The sequence below is a fragment of the Chaetodon auriga genome, chromosome 5, assembly GCF_051107435.1.
Source record: "Chaetodon auriga isolate fChaAug3 chromosome 5, fChaAug3.hap1, whole genome shotgun sequence".
Taxonomy (NCBI): domain Eukaryota; kingdom Metazoa; phylum Chordata; class Actinopteri; order Chaetodontiformes; family Chaetodontidae; genus Chaetodon; species Chaetodon auriga.
The window spans coordinates 239,357-254,755 of NC_135078.1; the positions used below are offsets into that span (position 1 = coordinate 239,357).

At 40.9% G+C, this 15,399-nt stretch overlaps 1 protein-coding gene and 1 non-coding gene across 3 annotated transcripts in view; one reads left to right on the forward strand and one right to left on the reverse strand.

The window, feature by feature from the left end:
- Positions 1-8,167: 8,167 nt before the first annotated feature.
- LOC143321541 (U1 spliceosomal RNA) lies at positions 8,168-8,332 on the reverse strand. The gene has a single exon (XR_013077223.1). It is a non-coding gene; the product is annotated as a U1 spliceosomal RNA (small nuclear RNA).
- A 3,915-nt stretch (positions 8,333-12,247) lies between these two features.
- arid3c (AT rich interactive domain 3C (BRIGHT-like)) overlaps positions 12,248-15,399 on the forward strand; it is a 115,345-nt gene continuing 112,193 nt past the window's right edge. For both annotated transcript variants that reach the window (XM_076730459.1, XM_076730460.1), the window contains exons 1-2: positions 12,248-12,448; positions 12,755-13,399. In XM_076730459.1, the coding sequence (XP_076586574.1) occupies positions 12,410-12,448; positions 12,755-13,399 (684 nt within the window). In that variant the 5' untranslated portion in view covers positions 12,248-12,409. The remainder of the gene's footprint in view (positions 12,449-12,754; positions 13,400-15,399) is intronic.

Sequence of the window (15,399 nt, forward strand, 5' to 3'; positions counted from 1 at the left end):
TATTAAAAAACAGATTTAGTTCATTGGCCCTGTCAATGCTGCCTTCCGCTCCTCTGCTGTTCGTCCTGAAGCCAGTGATGGTCCTCATACCGCTCTAGACCTCTCTCAAGTTGTTCTGCCGGAGTTTCCACTCCAGTTTCCTCCTGTATTTCTCCTTAGCCTCCTTGATTTTCACCTTCAGTTCCCTCTGTATCATTCTCACCTCTTCCCTGTTACCAGCTCTGAAAGCCCTCTTCTTCTCATTGAGGATGACTTTGATGTCCTTTGTCACCCACCGCTTGTTATTTGGATAACAATGGACAGCAAGTGCATACAGTGCACACAGCAAGTCCAGGGTTCGCTCTTCTCTTGTAGGACAGCTCACATACTGAGTGAAATTGGGCAGTGTTGTTGCCATGGTGACATGGTTGAAGTCACCCAAGATAGCAATGAATGCACTCGGGTGTTGAGTTTTTCGACGGGCCACGGCAAGCATGGAAGCTTAGTGAGCCTTGAAAGCTACCTGTAACCTACTCCATGACACTTGACCCGGATATGAGACCTGTTGTTCATCCTGCACATTGTATTCCTGTGGCTATGAAAGACAGAGTTAAAGCTGAGCTGGACAGGATGCAGGCCATGGAGACATCACTCCTGTCTCAGAGCCAACTGACTGGGTGTCATTCATGGTCGCCACCAACAAAAAGGACGAGCAAGAAATCCGAATATGCATCAATCCAAGAGATCTGCTGTGAGAAGACCACACCATCCCATGCGCACTGTGGAGGAAGTGGCTGCACAAATGTCGAGTTCCACAGTGTTTTCAGTCTTAGATGCAAAGAGCTCTTTCTGGCAAGTCTCACTCGACCACAGATCTTCGATGCTCACAACATTTAGCACTCCATTTGATCAATACAGATTTTTGAGAATTCCATTCGGACTCAACTCTGCCAGTGAAGTGTTCCAGCGCCCTTTGGAGCAAATTTTCACCGGATATCCCTGTGCAATCATAGTTGACGACATCCTGATTGGAGGCAGAACTGTGAACCTGAAGCTTAATCCGCTCAAGTGCAGGTTTCGACTGAACGAGGTCAGCTATGTTGGCCATGTCTTTACAAGTAATAGCCTCAAAGCAGACCCTTCCAAGACAAAGGCGATCAGTGAAATGCTAGTGCCAGCAGATGTGTCAGCTCTGCAAAGATTTCTGGGAATGGTCAAATACCTGGGAAAATTCATTTCAAACTTCCGTCAGCTGACAGCTCCACAGCAACAACTCACACACAAAGACACTGAATGGGCATTGCACGAACAGCAGCAGAACGCTTTTGAAGCACTGAAAAACCACTTGTCTAGCCCACCAGTTTTGTCAAATTATGATGTCAGCAAGTCCGTAACACTCACCTGTGATGCTTCACAGTATGGGCTTGGTGCGACATGTTTACAGGAAGGAAAACCTGTGGCATATGCTTCACGGACGTTGACAGACACAGAAACCAGGTACGCTCAGATTGAGAAAGAGCTGCTTGCAGTGGTCTTTGCATGTTCGAATTTCAATGACTATATCTATGGCAGGCCAGTGACCATAGAGACAGACCACCAGCCTCTGGTTACAATAGTAAAAAGAACCTATACATGCGGCACCGGCGAGACTGCAGAGATGATGTTAAGACTTCAGAAGTACAGCATTACTCTTTTCTACAAAAGTGGGAAACAAATGCACCTGGCTGACACTCCCGAGCTCCCACAAGATCTACAGCTCAACATGCTGCTGACAAGGACGGTTTCGATGTGATGACAGTGAACTACATATCTTCTTCTTGCCATGAGGAATTAAAGAAACACACAGCTGAGGACACAACTCTGCAGACTCTCCGTGCTATCATCAGACACGAGTGGCCCAGCAAACAGCGCAGTCTTCCACATGCACTCCACCCCTACTTTCCTTTCAGAGATGAACTAAGTGTTGAAAATGGTGTCATTATGAAGGGTCACAAGGCAGTCATCCCCTACTCTCTGCAAAAGGAGTACATCAGCATTATGCACACATCCCAGGACATCCTGGTGTACAAGCTACTAAGGTTGTTTTCACACCTGACCAAGCGGACTCGGTTTGATTGGGGAGCTGAAAGTCGCAACATTGTTGCATTTGTCACTTGTTTCGGTTCTGCTTTCACACTGTGATTTCTAAAGCACACCGAACTTTCTGAGCAGCATCACGTGGTTGAAAGGGGCGCTCGTCGATTGGACAAAGTAGGAGGGGAAATCCCTCCCTCCCGGCCCAGAAAAACAACAGAAAACATGGAGCATCTTGTGAAGTTCGTTCGTTTAGAACCCATTCCCCCCATTTTCTCACTAAACTGTTTAAAAATGTCATTGTTTTTGTGAGTGGATGTCAGAAGTAGGTTTATGTGTTATCTGACCATATTTCAAGGAGAGCATTGAGCTCTTCATCTGTCCACGTCTGTTCTCTCGCCATGTATGTTTTGGTTTGGAGTGCGTACTGTACTTCCTCTACCCTAGATACACTGTGTATGCACTGCGTATAGCGTCACTATGTACATTTGGTCCTGTGTTTGGTCCGGTGAGCTTTCACACTGCATAGGAACCGAACCAGGGTTCACTTGCAAGCGAACCGAGACCCACGTTTTCAGGCAGACCAGAGTTCGCTTGTTTGGTCCGCACCAGAGTTCAGATGAGCTTTCACACCTGCCCAAACGAAGTGGACTATCCGAGGAAACGAACTCTGCTCTGGTGTGAAAGTGACCTAAACAGACAGCGAGAGGTATAGTTTTCTGGCCCACAATGACAGACGACATTAAGAAAGAGATACAGTCATGTGCCATTATAACAGCACGAAATCCCACCACCAGAAAGAACTACTCAAACTGCACCCAGTCCCAGACCTGCCTTGGTCAGCTGTGGCAACAGACATCTTTGATTGGCAAAATAAACATTATCTGGTTCTGGTGGACTCATATTCAGGCTGGTACGAGATTGACTTGCTTTGCGACCTCACATCAGCAACAGTTATTGTAAAACTTAAGAGACACTTTTCAGTGCATGGAGCCCCTCACACACTGATATCAGACAATGCCCGACAGTTCACAAGCCAACGCTTCAAAGGCCTTGCTACTCAGTGGGACTTCACCCATGTTACAAGCAGCCCAGAGTATCCCCAATCCAATGGGTTAGCTGAAAGAGCTGTCCGCAGCGCTAAACAACTCATGGAGAAGTCTCACAGAGACGAGACTGATGTTTTTTTTAACCTCCAGAACGTCAGAAACATGCCACGTGATGTAATGCTAGGATCACCTGCACAGAGACTGATGTCAAGGCAGACACACACTACTCTCCCAGTCTCAAGCAAGCTGCTTGAACCACATATGCGTGAGCCACAACAGGTGAAGGCACAGCTTCTCAAAAAGAGACTGTCACAAAAGTTGTGCTATGACAAATAAAGCATGCCACTTCAGCCTTTGATGACAGGACAGGTTGTCAGGCTGCAAACCCCACATGGTTACAACCGCACAGCCATGATAAAGGGAATCATCCACTCAGAAGGAAAGCTGTATAGGAGGAATCACTGACATATCCTGCCTGTACTCGAGCCTGCTCCAGCACAGCCCACTTAAAGTGACAATGACCACCTACAACACCCTGAACAAAACTTGAAGTACTGTGGTACTCACACAAATGACAGACCAGAGACGATGGACACTAAGCTGTCTGAGATGCCACAAGCTACACTTCCCTCAAATACCACTGAGTGTCCTTACCGAACCCGTTCAAGTCTCATCAGTAAGCCAAACCCCAAATACAGAGGCTAACTATACATGTTGGCTGAATAAAAAAATGTGCAAAATGTTCAGGTTGATTCATAGGTTGTGCTAAGAGCTGACAACTAAGTATATTGGTCAATATTTCAAGCATGTCTATATGCTGAGACATTATTCTTGTTTTCACTATGTTTACACTTGTTCTGGTATAGTGACTGACTGATAATATTATTTACATTTTCAGCAGAATGCTTTTTAGTTCCCTATCTGAATGCCATATCTGTTACTGAATAAGTGTACTGAAGATTAGTTATTTTGGACATTTGATATGGCCAGCTGGATGTATATCATCAGACAGTTTTGTTCTAATGTAGAGTGTAAGCTAAGGTAAGGGGATGTAGATAAGTCATTATGTTCACAGCTGTCTATATTGATCTGTTACTGATGCCGTAGTTTCTAATCGGTATGCTGCGCATGCACACTAGGTCAGCATTGTGTTGGGCTCACGGTTCTAGGCTACTGTCATGTTTACTTTGCATTCTCGACATGTGATTATTAAACAAAGTTTGAAGTGACTCTACTTGGCGTGTCTTTAAGCACATCTTGTAACAGATTGGATCAGGGTAATGCAAATGAGGGGAATGTTTGGAGAAAGTGAAAGTGCTCCACCAAAGCTGAGCAATTTCAGTATGTTTTTGAAGCAGGCAACAGTAAGTAGGGATCAGGCGAAGCGATTTCAGTATGTTTTTGAAGCAGGCAACAGTAACTAGGAATCAGGCAAAGCGGTTTCAGTATGTTTTTGATGCAGGCAACAGGAAGTAGGGACCAGATGAAAGCAAAGCTACAGGAGGCAGGAAGGCTGCAGAAAGGCAAGGCAGAAAGAGAAGTTAAAAAGGGCAGAAGCCTTTTGGATAAATTGTCAGTGTTTTTTATGAGAAGTCAAACACAGATCCTCAACCAGCATCAGCTGAAATGGCAGAATTAGTTGCGATAACAGAAGCATGCAAATTAGCAAAAGGAAAGACTATAACTATCTACGCTGATTTGGCTTATGCAGTCCAAGCTGTACATGTGGACATGTGTCATTGGAGAAGGAAAGGTTTTGTGACTTCAGCTGGCACCCCTGTTAAACATTTGAATCAGCTATTTGATCTCTATTATGCCCTGCTTCAACCAGATTGGGTCGCTATAGTCAAGTGCAGAGGACATCAAAAAGGAGATGGCAGAATAGCAAGAGGCAATAATGCAGCAGATACGGCAGCAAAAGCAATAGCAGAGTACAATGTATATAAACAAATGTCTCAAGCACCACCTGATGACAAACCACACAGACATCTATGTGTACAGAATACCAAAGAACTCCAAGAAGCAGCCGCTCCATCCAGAAAACAAGCATGGAAAGAAAAAAGAGCCACAAAACATTCTACAGGGCTCTGGAGAAATCACAAAGACAAAATAGTAGCTCCGGTTGGACTACTGAACTTACTATGCCAAGAAGCACCCAGTAGAGGTCACTGTGCTAGCTCAAAAATAACAGCTCTCATTTCACAACATTGGTGCCATCCCCACCTCAAAGATATCACTAAATATTTTGTGTAGTCATGTGAGATATGCAATCAGTGTAATCCAAAGGTCTCACTCAAGGCTGGACTGGGTAGCTTCCCAACACCTGATGCCCCATGGAAAGAAATAGAAATTGACTTCACTAATATGGGAGCAGACCACAGAACTGAAGGTAAAAGATATCTTATAGTTTGTGTAGATCCATTCTCTAGGTGGGTAAAAGCCACACCTACCAAAACTGTCCAACTTATATAGATGCAACTGGAGTCCCGAGAGGTGTACCTGATGAACATAAATTGGTTAATCAAATTGTAACAGGATTTGAATTATCCCTATTTTGGTGGGTGACCATAAATAAGAATGTGGATAGAATTAACTACGTTCATTTTAATATCCAAAGACTAAATAACATGACCAGAGATGCCATAGCGGGCCTACATGAAGAACTGGCAGCTACTTCATTGATAACTTACCAAAACAGAATGGCCCTCGATTTCCTTCTAGCCGAAAGAGGTGGTGTGTGTGATATATTTTCCCAGGACTGTTGTGTTTCCATCCCAAACAATACCGCTCCAGATGGCTCCATCACTCGAGCTCTTTCTGGCCTTAAAACAATGTCTGAAGAACTAGCAGAACACTCAGGGATTGAGAGCCCACTAACTTATTGGCTCGATAGAACGTTCTGTGTTTATCTCACTGATTTCAGCAGTGACTATTTTCACCCTATGTGGTTGCTGCTGCATACCATGCATCAGGCACCTCTGTATAAAATGTATCACTATGGCCATTAATGATAAATTTCCACCACCACCTCCTTATCAATTAGTACAATATCCTGGGGAGATGATTCCTATGGTCTGCCTCTCTGAGCCTGGAGACGCAGAGACTGAAGCGGAATCCAATATGGAAAACGAAGACCGATGTTTGTACACCTGAGCCCCTGTATCCGCATGCTTTTGATAATTGTTGAAGAATTGTGATCAATTGAGTGATGAAGTCAAAATCTCCTGAAAAAAGAGATTCCTTTCCAGTATTATTTATGATTAATACTTTTGATATGAAAGTAATGCATTTGAGTTGTTTTGTTTTATTATTTGAATTGCTTTATTATTTCAAGTGTTTTATTGTCTCAATTGTTCTATTGTTTCCACATTTCTGTCTAATGTTTTATTATTTCCACATGCCTGTGCAATGAAGAATTGCTTGCTGCTGATTAATGCAGTGAAAAACAGCTTACACATAGTTGCTCACATTTAAGCTGTTGGATGCAATGAACATTTGCTTACACATAATAGCTTTACATTTGACTGTGTTTTCTTTTATTTTTTGTAATTTTATTTTTTGTGACCTAAATTCTTATCACGTTTAGCTGCATAACCTTTAAGAGTTCAATTTCATTTTTCTTTGATCATTACGGTAACCAAGTAAGAATATTTTTGTAGATCATTTCGATCAGCGATCAGAAGTGTTTCTTTTTTACTTTATCACTAGTCACAATGTTTTACCACACGACCATCAATCATGTTGGACCGAAGTCTTGCAGCCAGCCTCACCTATCTACCTGGGTTAAATAGCCACTAAAAGGCGCTGCTCCTCTGCTGTCCAACACCGGTTGTCTACCGTGGTTCGACTGGTTCTCCCCAGCACAGATCAGAATAGACAGTCTGGGACCTTCTCATGGCAGTTCGGGATAGCCCTTTGTCAGAATGCCGATGGCACAGAAGTAGACATCTTCCATGCTGCCTTTGAATAAAGAACTGATGTCGTAGGCTATCAAAATCTCAAGCCGCATTAGACCTGCTTAATCACTGATCCAAGAAATAAATACTACATTCATGTCCTCATTTTTCTTACAATTATTTCTCACTATCGGCAAATTCACTCTTTTTATTTTTTTGCTAGAGCTTCTTTAACCTGTGGTTTGACATCATATAATCCATATTATTTGGCGTATCATTTATTATTCATATCTATTCTCATTTATTGTGCTAATTAAGTAATACTTTTCATTTAAGTCAACTGTCAGATAGTGTCTGGATATATCACTGTATGGAGACCTTAAGCTTCTGATGATGACATTGATTTACCATTAGTTTATTAATCTTTACTTTAATCAGCACTGTAAGACGAGAATACATAAAATCCCTCATTTTAATTGACATAATAAAATCATGTCAAAAGGGAGAAATGTAGTAATTTGGTCCTTTCAAGCGATTTTATGTGTCCTCATCCTGTGATCTTTTATTGCACTTGTGTAACCTAAATGAATGTCCTTGCACCATTCAGAGTTGTAAGATAACATGACTGGTGAAAGCCAGTTGTGATAACAAGAGGCAGATGACACTTTGTCTTCTCTCTTGTCTGTTAGTGACGTCTGTTGCATTTAGATCCATGCCTAAAGACAACACACACACACACACACACACACACACACACACACACACACACAGATTGCTTATTACATGTCAAGGACAAGGCATGGACAAAGCATGGTACATCCACGTTTTGGAAACTGGCCATTGTCTTAAGCCCAAGAAGATAAATATGAACTTTTACCTGAACTCTGTGCTCATTCTGATGGAGCTTCTGCGAGAACTCTATCATTCTGAGACCAGCGGTGCTATGCTGTACCTGTGACTTCAATAAATACTTTGGCTGTGAACTAAAGATTTCTCCAGACCGTTCTTGGGCTTCCAATAAAAGAACTGGGGCTAACACTATCAGATAGACATCTGGTGTAGAAATTTTTAAAACTTTTTATGTCATCAGTTCATCATAGAATATGTGAGTTCATACACAATAATATATTAGATGTGTTGTAAGTTTTAGAAACTCACAAAATAAAGAATGAGGGGAGAGCGTGTACGCAGTCCCCCACTACCACAAATTATGCGGTTGAGATTCCCACATGTGGGGAATTCGCACAGGTCAGCACATCCCTCAGTGCAATGGATGCGCCTCGCCATGTGTGAACCACCTTGTTGATCATGGTAACCCCCCTGCCAGGTAAGTATGCTTCTTTGTATGGGATTGTCCAGTTTATACTTATTGGATTAATTTTTTATGTCATCACTTCATCATAGAGTATGTGAGTTCATACACAATAATATTTTAGATGTGTTGTACGTTTTAGCATATCAGCAACATTTTGAAGAAGAAAAGGGTGAAAGGACAAGGTAGAGTAGTAAGACTGTATGTGCTCAGCTGATGAGGGAGAAATATCTCGTGCTGATGATTGATTCTTGCATTAACTTACTGCAAAACAAATAACGCATATTTCTAGGCATTCCCAAGAACTGCTGAAACAATTCCACTAATTTGTTAAAAGTATTATAAAGAAATATTTTACTTGGTTGTGTTCAAGTTGAGGAAAAGTAGTCAAATAAGCAGGTTAATTATCATTAACAGAATTAGATAAAACCTTTAAGGATTAACCGATTATGATTTTGAGGTTGAAGTAGGGTTTTCTTGCTGTTGAAGGTTTTTTCATGTCTTGGATGAATTCATATTTAATTCAGCTGTCCTGTCTGACAGAGGAGCAGAAACAATAGGGAGGTGAGAAGTATGAACAGTGGATCCCAAACGATGTCTTCTGAACCACATGACAAAGTCATTATACCGATTCTAATAAAAAAGGATTAATACATTTTTGAAGAGTTTATGCCCTGTGAGAAACAGCTAATTACCATGGCATCATTAGTGGAAGTGGTCAGTGTGTGACAGTTGCGAAGCAATTGATTGCACTGGTCGCAATCCCTAGAGGTTAATCATTGACAGGATGGAAGGGTCAACCTCTCCATAGCTCAAGGCATGCAGGATTGGTCAATAACCCTTCATCTGGTGAGAATTTGGCTTGAGGAATTCGTACTTGAGGAAATGTACATGTGTACGTCATCTTCTTAAGCATAAGTCACTTTACTGCTTGCTTTCATGTTCCTGCTGTTGTTGCTGTGTCCATATATGAAACATTTACTATATCAATAGATTGGATTCTGCGTTGTTTCTTTCAGAAAAAAAAAACCCTGCTTCACTCATTTAAACATTTTTAGACTGACAGACAAAAATGTAATCCCCTCTACCCAAATATTTTCCATTATTTTTTGGTTTGTCACTTTGTTCAGTCCCATAATTCTGACTTTCCTGAGGTGCCTGCAGGGTAGTCCACTGGCTTAAATTGCTCTGCTGTAACGTTCATGATGGACCAAATAACAACAAAGGAACAAAACTGATGCAGCCAGATGAGCCTAAGATAGCTTGTTCTCTTTTCTTGTCAAAACCTAGTACCTACATACCGACAGTGCAACTGGATCACTAACTGTATGGTCAGAGATTGGGGTGTGATATGCCAGTAGCAGTTAATGTAGAGTGGAGGCTTGAACAGAGATGAGGTGCAGGCTGCAGTGGTCTGGTCTGGTGAGCTTTTTTTCATTTTCAGACTCAGTCTTCAGACCCAGCTGATGCCGGCTCAAGTGACATAAATTGAGGACTTAAAAATTATCAGATTTTACATTGGGACAAGGCCGTGAGTCAGAATGCACTCTTCTCTTCTGGCAGTCCTGACCACTGGCCCAGTGCTTTTATGTGTTTCCAGTTTTAATGAGGTAATGTATGTATGATGGATTCTGTTCATCCACCAAGGACTGCAGGGAAGGGTGTATAGGGAAAATGTGAAAAACAGGGTTGATGGTGAGGGAGAACACAACACATGACATTATAATCATAACCGCTGTTCATGGACACACAGTGGTGCTCTTAAAGAGGCATCACATATATACATTTATATTTCCACCAAATCTTGCTCACAACACATGAACTAAGACCAAGATCCTGAATACATCAACCTCTCAGTAGTAACACAACATGCACAGGGTAATTCAAAATTTGTTCTGAACAATAGGCTACTGTAATAAAGTAATGTAAATGAGTAAAAGACGGACCAAAAACTTATATTTGTTCTTTTTTTTTTTGGTCTGGCCTTCAGGTCTGTGAATGTGTGAAGTGTAACGCTGCCTCAATTTGTACGGTCAACTAAGGAGACTTCAGCTGTTCAAATGAAGTCTTCTGATCTGCCACTAGATAGCGCTGTTCTACTGCACACTGTGTCAGGCTTTTACAGTGCATGCTTTACATTCCAGGGATGTTAGAATCTTCAAAACTTTCTCTTTTTTATATTCCTGCATCAAACCAGCATTGGGCCATTTATGTAGAGGAATACCTAATACATAGAATAGTTTTAATATATAAACCACGTGATTGTTTCAGCAGTTATTGGGCATGTCTAGACATATGTGTTATTTGTTTTGCAGTAAGTTAATGCAGGAATTGATCATCAGCACAGCACATTCCTCATCAGCTGAACATGTACAGTCTTACTACTCTATATTGGTCTTTCACCCTTTTTCTTCTTCAAAACTCTACTGATATACTAAAACTTAACTTAAAATATTGTTGTGTATGAACTCTCATACCAACAAATTGGTGACATAAAAAGTTAATCCAATAAGTATTAACTGGACAATTCCATAGTGACAAACAAGCACAAGCACACAAAAAAATGGCATTGTGAATAGTCCCATACTGCAGAGAAAACCTATGAGAATCTCTTATGTCCCTGCACCAAACCCCTCTCTGGTGTCAGTGGACAATAAATGGCTGAAAAACTCCATCCACTATCTAACATTTCAAATTACAGAAGTAGACCTACATTGCCAATTGTTCTTCACTGCGATGTACTGAAAATGAACAGAGCACACTGACAGGCAAGTAATTTAAACTAGTTAAGCACTTCAATGCGTTTCCCCAAAAGCACTTAATTAGCCATTGAAATGTAACTTCACAATAAATTGAATAACAATCAACCACAAAACATACAGAAAAAAAAAAAAAAAACTTGGGAAAACCTTATTTCTGTTCAGTACAATTTTATTTTAGTGTATTGCACAAAAATACAGAAACAGTTAATAAAATATATTAATTCTACATAATACATACATACATACATACATACATACATACATACATAAAATTACATACAATACATAAATTCTGAATAAAAGGTCAAAAAGGTTAAAATGTAGTGCTGTTGATCTTAATACCGTGCCAATTTGCCATGTCCACAATTTGTAAAGTGAAAATTCGACCCAAATGACATGATGTATTTCGCCAAGCACAGGTCATGTTATAACACTATTCCAGTGCGACTCGGTACCTCTGTGGTTAAGGGGCCATTTATTTATTTATTTATTTATTTACATGATTCTATTGTCAGACAAATGAACAAGTATGAAATTTGATCGCGACTCACAATATGTGAACAGCAGCCAGCTGTGAACAGACACATGAACAGGAATACACAGGTAAAAAAGAACATCAATCTATCGTAAAACACATAAAGGTTAAAAAAAGAAATAATATATAATAAGAAGAAATAAAAAAAAGAATATAAGAATATTGAATATGTAAATAACAACTACACAGATATTGGAATAAAAATTACAATACATATAGAATGACAGGAAAGATACAACTCTATCATCAATTATGATGTAGGTTGTCTTTACATAAGATAGAAATGATAAAGTTTTAAAAACCTGTTTTTCAATTCAATTCAATTCAATTCAATTTTATTTGTATAGCACCAAATCACAACCGAAGTTGTCTCAGGACACTTTCCATACAGAGCTGGTACAGACCAAACTCTTTTTTCATTCATTTATGGCAACTGTATCACGCAACCCAAAGAAAAGGATTAATGCGATTATTTATTTTCATTTTAAAAGTATTCAATACAGCCAACATTACAGTCGGTTGAGCGTTTACCTGCCGGCCTTCATACTATACTTCAACACTGACGTGCTATTTGCAAATAGAACAGGAGGGCTAATCTCTGCCTCCAGAGGTCATTCTCACTACAGTTGCCACTTGTTGCCAAAAGCAGCTCGGGATTCGGCAGTCCATCACTATACATTTCAAGTATTTATTCAGCCAACTACCGAGACCTGCATATCTAAATGTTGAATGTGGAACGTTACCAGGACTGAAAGAAGACTCTTGTGATCCCGTTGATAATTTAACATTTAACAGAGAAGAGCATGGTTGATAACGCAGATGGAGCAGCTAAATCTACTTTGGTAAGCGGCCAGGCTTTACTTGAACTGGATTATCATATCGAACAACTCTCCAATTTATTAAGTCTTGTTTGTCAAATGAACTTAGAAACTTAGTGTTTATATAGTTTAATAGTGTTTCAGCAAGATAGATTTTTTTTTTTTCATGCTCACTTATGTTGCAATGGTAAATAGTTAACATGTTATCCTCTTTATATCGCTCTATATTTAAAACTATCTATTTGTGTGTAAAGAGGTTAATTAGTCGAAAGTGTTTTAATATTTCATAGTGCTGGTGATAATCATTGCACTCCTCTTGTGCCCACGCAGCAAGATTATTTCTCGTCCGTCAGCAGCCTTCCACTCCAACCTCCCTCCGCCTCCTCCCACAGCCCACTCGCCGGTACCCAGTCCCACCAGCCCGGCAGCGGCGGCATGAAGCTCGAGGCGGTCATGGAGAACCTTCAGCGGCAACAGGCAGCGCGGCTGGTCCTGGAGGAGAAGCTTCGGCAGGCGGAGACGGAGAAAGACCTCCGCTCAATGGTGGAGTCCCAGATACATCACCAAGCACTGGCTTTCCGCCACTACCAGGCGGCGATGCGAGGCGCCATCAGTACCGGAGTTACCAACTCGTCCTCCGCGGTGGCGATCCCACATATGGTGGTCCGCAAAACAGACGACGACGCTGACTGCTCCAGACCGGGCAGCGGCGTTAAGGAGCGTGACGAGGAGGAAGATGACATGGTTGAACATGAGATAATGAATGAAGAGGAGGAGGGCGAAGACGATGTCGGGTTGCACAACTACCAGCACCGACACTCCTCACTCCAGGGAGACCTGCCTACGCAGAACGCTCCAATGCATCTCATGTCCCGGGTCCCGGCAGCGATCGCCCAGTCCCGCCTCGCAGAGTCTCCATCGGCGTATCCCCAGTCCCAGCACCACGAGTGGACTTACGAAGAGCAGTTCAAACAGGTAAGACAGCACTAACACTTCACCCCCTGCAGAGCGACTCATCCTAGAGTTGCTGGCGGGCTCTGAAGATTCTGAAGATTTTGAAAGCAGTTGATGTAATTTCTGAATAATGACGGTGAATTTATTGATTTCACCTAACCCTAGGTAATTGTAAGTAATTGTTGTTCTATAAAAGGAAACGTTCTTCATCAACGTAATTGTGAACGTTTTCCGTTTTGTAGAGCAATCTTGTATACAAAGGTACCATATTTGTGCACTATTGATCATCATAGTTGACAACATTATTTGACATAGCTGTATTAGACTTTCTGAAGGAAAAAATATGTTGATAAAGCCTCTTCATTTGCCCTTTGCATCAGTGAGCATGCAACAAATATGTAATCTAAAATCTATAGTTTTAGCTAAGATGATCAAATGAAGTTGCTGCTGTGAAAAGTTGAAAATTGTCACCTGCCGTTTTTTGTTGAACTGCGAGGAGAACTGGGGGACAAGCTAGAATGAGACTTTCTGACAAGACATCATTTATAAAGAGGTATAGGATGTAACTAATATATTTATTCATTGATAAGTAATTTATGAATGCTTTATATATTGATTGATTAAAAAGAACAACATTTAATTTGCTAGGCTGGGAAAAATTCCTACAGTCTTCTGGACAACACAAACACTTTCTGGAAAAGAGCAGAGAATCCGGATTTAAATCTTTTTTTTTTTTTTTAAACAACTTGTCAAGCATTATTTGAACAACTACGAATATTTATAGTTGCATTTTTACCAACTTCTTCGAGGATAAATGACAGGTGAAGTGTTTTCAGGAAACCCCAGTAAATACGTGTATTCTTGTATTTACCCACTTATAAACCATTAAAACAGCTTTGTTGTGTGCCTATCCTGCCTATTTGGTAATAATGATGCTGGTGATCCATAAATAAATGCTTAACAAGTTATTAATAAATGGAATTTGATTCAAACATTTTTTCAGAAGGCAAGTGGTTATAGGTCCGGAGGGACATCAGTCCAGAGGGTTTTCTATCCAACCTTGTCACCAAAAGTTGATTTATTAATGGCTTACAACTGAAAACTTAAAAGTTAATTATTTGTTAATCATTGTCAAAGTTATCAAAAGCCTTTGTACAGGGTTTTTGTAATGTCTTAGGTGTGCATGTGTTTCATTGTATTGTATATTTATTGAAGGCATTTCTCCTAAAAAGCTCATTTGTTCTGTTAGCAAATAGCTAATGACATTCAATTATTTGAATTCCATAATGTTGTCTTCATATTTCCAGTGCACCATGTCATCTTTCATTTATGATGTATCATTTAGACTTCACTAAATGTGATGTGTACCTTAGTGACTGCATTTGTGCTGCACTTTAAAGCAACTCAATGCATGGAAATGCAATTTAAATAGTATCTGAAAATCAATAACCTCAATAGTTATGTGTGGCGGTTGGTGAGATGAGCCTGAGGAGAGAATGCTCGGCATCCATTTCTTTGTTTTCTCTCATGTTTATGATTCATTAATTGTGTATTTAGCAATATTGTTTTCACTGGTTTCATCACCATCATAGTCATTTGTGTGGGTAGCTTGGTTGACATTTACCATCAAAGGATATTTAAGATAAGAATTAAGATTTAAGATATACTTTTATTTATTACAGCACACATATGCTACAGACTGCACACACGGCATGCTTTAGTGAAATTATTTTCTCCGCATTTGACCCATCCTGGAAAGTCCTTCCTCCGCGGCAGACCAGGAGCGGTGGGCTGCCAGCCCACAGCGGCGCCCAGGGACGAAGAAGAATCAGAGGGACAATCCCCTTTATTCGTCACACAGATACACAGATACATGCATCATGCCCACACACGCCATGCACTGGTGAAATTTATCTTCCGCCTTTAACCCATCCTGGTCGTCCTTCCTCCGCGGCAGACCAGGAGCGGTGGGCTGCCATCCAACCGGCGCCCGGGGACCCAGTTCCTTGCGTCACCATTGG